This window comes from Frieseomelitta varia, unplaced genomic scaffold (genome assembly GCF_011392965.1).
Source record: "Frieseomelitta varia isolate USP_RPSP 00005682 unplaced genomic scaffold, Fvar_1.2 scaffold_648, whole genome shotgun sequence".
Taxonomy (NCBI): Eukaryota; Metazoa; Arthropoda; class Insecta; order Hymenoptera; family Apidae; genus Frieseomelitta; species Frieseomelitta varia.
In genome coordinates, this window is record NW_025110421.1 from 740,438 (window position 1) to 749,400 (window position 8,963).

At 31.4% G+C, this 8,963-nt stretch overlaps 1 protein-coding gene across 1 annotated transcript in view; it reads right to left on the reverse strand.

Moving 5' to 3' along the window:
• Positions 1-6,540, reverse strand: part of LOC122534892 (fibrillin-1-like) — a 106,411-nt gene extending 99,871 nt beyond the window's left edge. Inside the window, exons 1-4 of the mRNA XM_043665950.1 lie at positions 6,520-6,540; positions 5,297-5,706; positions 3,337-3,488; positions 1,921-2,052 (exon numbers count right to left, since the gene is read on the reverse strand). Of these exons, the coding sequence (XP_043521885.1) occupies positions 1,921-2,052; positions 3,337-3,488; positions 5,297-5,706; positions 6,520-6,540 (715 nt within the window). The remainder of the gene's footprint in view (positions 1-1,920; positions 2,053-3,336; positions 3,489-5,296; positions 5,707-6,519) is intronic.
• Positions 6,541-8,963: the final 2,423 nt, after the last annotated feature.

The following is an 8,963-nucleotide window of genomic DNA, read 5'->3' on the forward strand; positions in this document are numbered from 1 at the left end:
ACAACGAGGAGAACAAAAAAATCCCCGATACTATTCCTCTTCGGACAAAATAAGAGAACAAAGAGAGGAAAAAAAAATAATTCAAGCAGCGTCTGACAATATCCTCCTTCAATCGCGCACGATCCGGTGGAATTTATCGGAATTTAGTGGAATTTACTCAAGGAAAGCGAGATCTCCCGCGATTTACGAGTTTCTCATTCAAAAGTCGTATCTGCTTTTTTCACGCGCCGAATTACACGGTCCTCCAACTTTAGATTTCGGTCCCTTACGGATTTCGGGCAAGTCGCGCGGAAGAAACACGGGGACCGGCCCTGCGGAGCGTGGATTTTAGGGATGGAAAAATTGTAAGTCACCGGATCCGCCCACGCGACAACCCCGTGCTGTATCTCAATCTCAGATCGAAACGATTTTATAAATCCCAAGGATTTGCCGGGGACATTAAACACAATGGTCGACTGAAATACGAGATTCTTACGTGTGTGTCTCTTCAAGCATCCACTGAAATTATTTTCAGTCCTTGATGTAATTGTTCCTTACTCATTTTACACCAAACTATCCACGCAAATTAATCACGCAAATGATTGGTAATGGATAAATATTTTTAATTCGGACGATTGAAACAATAAAATTTCTTCTATTATTTTTTATGAAAATTCCAGAGAAGGATTAATGTATAAGATTCTGTTTCAAAGAGAAATAGAAAACAAAAACAGTCCTTCGAAGAAATTTCTGTTATTTTGTTTACTGATTGTTTAATGAAATAATTTACTGTTTCTTAAATAGATCTCTTCAATCATCCACTGAAATTATTTTCAGTCCTTGATGTAATTGTTCCTTACTCATTTTACACCAAACTATCCACGCAAATTAATCACACAAATGATTGGTAATGGATAAATATTTTTAATTCGGACGATTGAAATAATAAAATTTCTTCCATTACTTTTTATGAAAATTCCAGAGAAGGATTAATGTATATGATTCTGTTTGAAAAAGAAATAGAAAACAAAAACAGTCCTTCGAAGAAATTTCCGTTTTGTTATTTTGTTTACTGATTGTTCAATGAAATAATTTACTGTTTCCTAAATAGATCTCTTCAACCATCCACTGAAATTATTTTCAGTCCTTGATGTAATTGTTCCTTACTCATTTTACACCAAACTATCCACGCAAATTATCAATTAATCACACAAATGATTGGTAATGGATAAATATTTTTAATTCAGACGATTGAAATAATAAAATTTCTTCCATTACTTGTTATGAAAATTCCAGAGAAGGATTAATGTATAAGATTCTGTTTGAAAGAGAAATAGAAAACAAAAACAGTCCTTCGAAGAAATTTCTGTTATTTTGTTTAATGATTGTTCAATGAAATAATTTACTGTAATTTCCTAAATAGATTTTTTCGTATGTCTGTAATTAAATGCAAGCGATATTGTATTTAATTTCATTTACATTGTCTATCACTACACGTCGAGGATATTCAAATTATAGTATGATTCCAAAAATAATTCGATCTCTTCGTCGTGCACAATATTTAATTTAGAAATGTTACAATTTAAATAATTAATTTAATTTTTATAATAATTTTAATATTTTCGTCCCGATTTGACAACAAGAATTCTCTTAGCTAAAATAAAGATCGCTCGCCGCAAGTTACATTAATTTCTAAAACAAGTTAATCGTTTCATCGTAACGTACGTTCTACATTTAATTATATCGCGTGATCCATAGTGATTTCGAACGAAATTGGATTAACTTCTGAATGCGTCTCGTTATAACGTTCGAATCGTGTAACACTATAAGCGCTGTTCATTCTTTCAGCCAGCTTTCTTTCATCAGCACGTGTCGCGGTGAAACAATACTTGCAATTATAACGTTCGAAATGAAAAAAAAAAAAAAAGAAAAACAAGTCACCTATGCAGGAGGATCCTTTGACGCGGAATCCATCGAAACACGAGCACCTCACGCCAGTTGGAGTGTCTTCACACACATGCTCGCAACCACCGCGATCCTGATTGCAACGTTTCACGTTATTCGGTGTCGCTTCTGAAACAAAAAGCCAATGAATTTTTTCGCTACGTGGACGACCTTAAATTGATCGAGCACGATATTTCTAGGGATTCTTTGCATCTCGTGACACAGCTGCTATCCGCGGTGAAAAAAAGTTTCGAATTTATATAACGCGCAGCGTGCACGAATATTCTTCTCGTTGGATTAAAGTCGAAGACTGACAAAACATTTCAATATAATCGTAACACCACGAAATTGTTATTTGTTAATATTTGAACTTTGAGAAGAAATTTCAAGAATTCGCCTGATTCACGTGATTAATAATAATTAACATTTAATAATTAAATACTTTTATATATTTGTTTAATAATTAACATTTTTTTGACGAGATTATATTTTTCTAATGATATTCTTAAAAATATAAATATGCGTATATACTCAAGATGTGAACGTGAAACGTATGAAACATCTTTTTTTTTTTAACTTGCACTCTGTAAATTTTTGTGTCTTTAATTATAATACTGAAAGATCAATTTTATATTTATATATCTTCGCGAGAAAAGAACGTTGTAAATCTATATTTGAATTAATCATTTTGATCATACATAATAATACATTTATGAATATTTAATACCAGGATATTTTCAATCTCTTTCATGTATCGTGAAAATATTGATTTTCGATAGATATTGTATTTCTAAAGGGATTTTTTCGAATTCGTAAAATTAAGAGAACTATAAAAAGATACAGAGTAACGACACACAATCTGTGGCGCGTGACGCGAAAACTTTAAACGGATTCTTTTTCGAAATCGCACTTTTTAAAACGTCTGACACAATGTTTCCCTTTTTCTTTTCTATTCCGTGGAACACGAAAAAGGAAAGACATAGAAAAACTTTGAAACGCTTCCAATTCCAAGAGTTTAGAATTCTCTTGAAAGTATTTCATTCTATTTCAAAAAGATGCTGAAACTTCAAAGTACTGCGAAACGTGCCATTTTCGATATTTTCCCTTTTCTACGTTTGACACAATTCTGTCTGATTCTAAAATTAAATTAGAATCCTTTTTTTCTCTCCAATTTTGGAATTAGACTGTCTCTTAAAAGGCACTATTACTTTGAAAGTATTAATTTTGTTCCGTGTCGAACAAGAAAAGGGAAAATCAATAGAATTTCGATACAACGCTCCGAATTTTCGCAACCGTGCAAATTTCAAAATGCTCTACTTTCTATCCTTCCTCCGTCTAAAAACAGTCTGCTGTCTCGGCTATATCGAGCACATATTTTTTTCAAATATCGGTTCTTCCTCCACGGCATCTTACCTTCCATTTTTACACAACGCGGAAGTGCGCCTAACCAAGTGCCATCGCTGCAGAAAAGTCGATCAGCCGTCGAGTCCTCGAAAACGTATCCCTCGGTACACTTGTAAACTGCTACGAGGTATCGATTGTACGGTGGCAGTACGTTCTTCCTCCTACAGAAAGAAAAAAGAAAGAAAGAGGGAAAGAGAAAAAAAAAGAAAAAAAAGTACCCAGGGAAATGTGTTTGGCGGTTCGATACGACCGCGTATCGTAAATCCTTATCGAACGATAGGCAACCTTAATAAAATATCAACTGATCTCCATGAAGCAACGTAACGTTATGTATCGTGTTTAGGAATACTTTATTTTTCAAACAATGAAGATAAAAGAACTGAAATATCAAAGTATATTTCCATTCTATTCTATCGTAATATTATATCGAAAACAGACATTATATAGTACTTTTAAAATTATTTCGGCAATAATATTATACATTTATTATTTATTATTTTATTTATTTATTATTACTTATTATTTTATTATTTTATATTACTGTTTATTTATTTTTATTATTTTATTACTATTTTATTACTATTTATTTATTATTTTTTACTATTTATTTATTATTTATTATTTTTTATTATTTATTACTATTTATTTTATTACTATTTATTTATTATTATTTATTATTTTATTATTATTATTTATTAAGAAATATAAGACAATGCAATTATTATTGTGCTATGTAACATGATATTTGGAGTTAATTTAGCAGACAATACAAATAGTATATATATATTGTGTACAACAATGCTAATTGTAATATTATACAACGGATTATTTATTATGTGTTGTTAGAGGATAATGCAATGGTCATACACATAATATTTAGATATTTATATAACGCGACGAATAATTTGTTATGTATTATCACTGTACTGGGAAGAAATGGTGAATAATTCAGCCAATATTGGAATATAATGAAGCGATAGAAGAATTCAAAATGATCAACGTTCGAAGCTAAAGAACATATTATTGAAATTAAAAATAAAGCGTAAGAACTGAAAATGCATTGATTTTACAAAAAAAAAGAATTTAAAAAAAAAAGGAATCTCTTCTAGTAAAGAAAAAAACTTTATCGTACGTGATTAATCAAATTACCAAGATTTGGTCTCACATCTTCGAGGCAAAATTCTATAGGGCCAGAGAGTTAGATTAGAACTCTCTGCGTACGATTTGATCAGATACGGAAGCTCTCCTTCGAGAAACTTCCAGAATATGTATAGAGATCCTCGATGGGTAATTCCATCTCATATCGCGGGAATATGATAATAGCGATATCGATCAGCGAGATTTATTCAGAGAGAATCATCGATCGTGAGAACGTAGATAATTAGAATATTCACAAATCACGAGTTACGAATTCATAAGTTATCGGGTCGCGAGTAATCGTGAATTTCTCAATGGATTCAGTCTGCAAAGATTATTTAAAAAAAAAGCTACTTGAAAAGCAAATATACCGAATTGAAATTTTCATCTTCAATTTTCATCTGTCTGGATTTCGATTCTGTCGTTGACGAGTTGTATTTATTCTCTGAGGTAAAAGAGAAGTCCGAGTCGAAAGTTTAAATCAATTTATTCGTTCTTCAATCCCTCGCCGATTAACTAACAAACATTAACAGTAAACTAACAAATATTAGCTGTTACACCACAAGTATATAAAATGTACATAAAATTCAACACCAAGTAAAACGAGACGTCTCGAGAATAATTCCTTCGTCTCAAAAATCAACTCTGCGATCAATCGGATCGGGGAAAATCAACAAAAGTAAAACGCGTAGCTTGCTACGAAAGCACAAACAAACTTGCGAAATAATTGAGAAACAGGATTGAAACGTAATAAACATCCGCCCTCTCTCTCTCTGTATTCCAACCAGAGAGAAGGAGAGACGAGAAACAAAGGTAAAGGAGAGACACGAACCTGGCGTACTTGGCAGGATACGCGTTCTCAAGCGGCGGAGCCTTGGCAAATCCTTTTCTGCGAGCTTTCATGAAGCAGCTGAGATCCAACCTCGACATTATTGTTTCATTGAGGGCTGCGGCCCGTGCAGTAGCCAGCGGCGATTCGGCCGGCGACTTTTCACCGGTCTGCTTCAACCTCTGTTTCCTTTCTTTCGCCTTCCTCCGCTTCTTCAGCTCGTTGATCCTCTTGCGCGCCCGCAGCCTCTCCTTTGCCTTCTCGCCCCTTTCCGCCGCCGGTGTCGTTGACAAAAAGATTGGATCGTCGCCGAGGTACAGATCGTTGCGAAAGTGTCGGAACCTGTTGTCTGAAACAGAGATCAGAAATTGCGGTTGAAGGAAAAAAAGAAAAGACAACTCGGCCGAATAATCCTAAAGCGTGAGATCAACGATGATCTTGCGGAAAGAATTGTGGAAATTGAAGGGAAGTTTGAAGTCAAAGTCTAGAGGCGTCTTTGATTTGTCTCTCCTTTTGTTTGCAAAATGGCTAGCAGTATAAAGAGAATTTAAAATGTGGCGCTTATTATGTAGAAACTTCGAGGAACATTTGTTTTAAAAGCGAGTGGTGTTTCGCGATCAATACTTCGGAAAGTTTCAGTTTGTTTCGTTCGATCAATTTTTAATTATATTAAAACGGATATCGAAACGAATTTTGGGAATAGAAATTTACGAATAAGACAGACATTGATGTAATTAAATTTAATCGAACGAAACCGAGAAAGGAAAAAAGGATGATATGCAATTATTTAATTCCTTTCTTGGTTTCGATATTTTGTGAATAAATTATAACTTTCTGTTAATACGATTTCAGATATATTCCATAAAAACTCCGCGCAAAGCGAATATGATTATACTTTATAATCAAATTTCGTCATTTATATTTCCATGTCATAAATTATTGTTACATGTTAAAGGCAATAGCCAAACGACAAAGTATTATTAATAAATTTCATAGTAGAATATAGGATAATTACAGTAAAATAGTTCATTTAACAATAAAATAGAAACCTACTCAAATATTTGTTATTATTCTTAATGTATTATTTAATTTTTCATATATTATTTAATCAGCATAAAAATGATAAAATTGCTTAAATTTTATATAATTTGTCCATCAATAATTTTTTTTTAACTACAAAATATAATCTTTTTCAAGCAACAAATGGATGGAGGAAATCTGTTTACCAATAGGTAATGTCTGACCATTATCATATCTATTCTACTGTGTCAACTATTCTTAACATATTTCACTTCTCGTTCAACCAATATTTAAAAAATATAATTTATATCTATTAAATATCTTTATCACACACATGATAAACAGGGAATGTGTACATTGTTGGAACCTAACTGGTCTGATTATTACTGTATCTATTCTACTGTTACTCAGCAAAATCAGTTACCTCATTCATGGAAAATCATCTACATAATAAACCTGTATTATTTAACATTCTGAAGAAAACGAGAATTACTGGATATTATAACATTTAAAATTTAATTTTATTAGTTACCTTGAAGATATTAATAAAGTAATGGATTTGGATAGTGGCAACATATAATTGCACTTCACCTTTAGTATTCTACTTTATTCACTTTCACACGTTTTTTTTCCTCCTCAGTTTTAGTTTTATTTTTCTTTTTAATTACAATTTTAATACTGCACCAATTGCATGAAGTTATTATCATAACATACATTGTAAACTATACTTTTTGTATATAAAATAATTTAAAATAAATACATGAAATATTTTTTAGTTCATAATTCTTATTCTCAACTAGCTAAATTCTAATTCTCGTCTATCTAAAATTCTTTAAAATTCTCTGCTTGCCAATGTAAAGTTCTAATTCTTTCCATAGTTAAATTTAAATTTAAATTAACTAATCAACACTTTTAAAGTTTCAAAGAAGAACGCCAGATCGTATATAAAATAAATTTCCCTTTCTACCAAAACAAAGGTAATATCGAACATTATTAGAATTATATTAGAGATATATGTATATTATGTTAGAGATATGTATATTCTGTACTTTTGTCAGGTTTTGAGACTTTATTTATATCTCGTTGAACAAGCTCTAACCTAACCCAAACCTGACCCAAACCTGTGACCCATCCATAAATTCACTGTTATTAGACTAAAAATGGACAACACAAGAGAGTTTCAAAATTTCCATAAATTCAAATTTTAGTTGTAACGTGCAGAGGGTGGTATACGTAACTTGAAGTCATACGTTTAACGTTATAATTATTAAACACATAGCAGAGAATGGGAGCAACTCACAACTAAAAATCTTAGCGAAAAATGTATAAATGTCCAAGATTTTAAGGGATTAGTGCGTTTAAAAATTTTATACGAATGTTCTTCCATGAAATCTGATGTTTCGTGGCATCGTTTCATACTTTGATATAATATTAGAACACAAAGAGATTTTTCCATTAAGAGATTACTCCACTTATTGCATTATTGCAAAGGTTGAGAAAGTTTAAAAGAAATCGATAGCACAGCATCAAAGTGTTGCCGTTTCAACTATTCTCTTTAACCTTTCATCGATTATTCTCTTTCCAGCATCGAAATAAGCCGATTTCTTAATAATTCTCAAATTTGCGATCCATTAACTAATGGACGAACAAGCTTAAATAGTGAAGAAACATATTTATATTGTGTTCTAAACTTCAATGTACCCATTTTATAAGTGAATTTCTTTTTTAAATTATATTTTACAAATGTAACTTATGTAGCTTACAAATTACACGCCCATGCACGCACATTTTGAAAATTTCACATTTTATCACACATCGTATTTCACGTATTTGTGTCAGATTTGAAACCGTAAGAAGCAAATAATTTGAAAAAGTCGTAACTTGTTCATTTTCAACCTTGTTTATTTTCTTATTCTTTTTTTTTGTTTGCAGCTTATAGAACAAAAATAAATAAATATTATTTATTTCCAAAATAATAAAAAATTTTAAAAATATGATTCACTGAAAGACCGAATGATATAAAACAAAGTAACTTTTACAAACACATGTTTTAAAAATTTTTTATTATTATATAAACACATATATATTATTATTATTATACAAACATATGAACATATATGTTATTACAAACACATGTTTTTAAAATTTTTTATTATTATATAAACACGTATATGTTATTATCATATAAACATATGAACATATATGTTATTATTATATAAACAAAAGTAACTTTTACAAACACATGTTTTAAATTTTCTATTATTATATAAACACATATATTATTATTATACAAACATATGAACATATATGTTATTGCTATATAAGCAAAAATAACTTTTACAAACACTTTGTTTTAAATTTTCTATTATTATGATGATTATACCACCCAGTATAATCATTTCCTCACAAATGAACATAAAATCTCATTTACAGAGGATTACAAAGAGTGTCATCGTCAGATCCTCCTTCGTATCCTCTCGTTTCGCCAGCCAAAGAAGAAGAACGCGGCGCGGGCGAGATCCATCCGTGAGAAGCGCGCGCAAATTGAATTCAGATTGAATCGAAATTGAATCGCGGCATCGCGACACCGTGTACCGTGCTTGTCATGCATGGTATTACGATCGTTAGCGTGGTAACGAGCATCATCGCT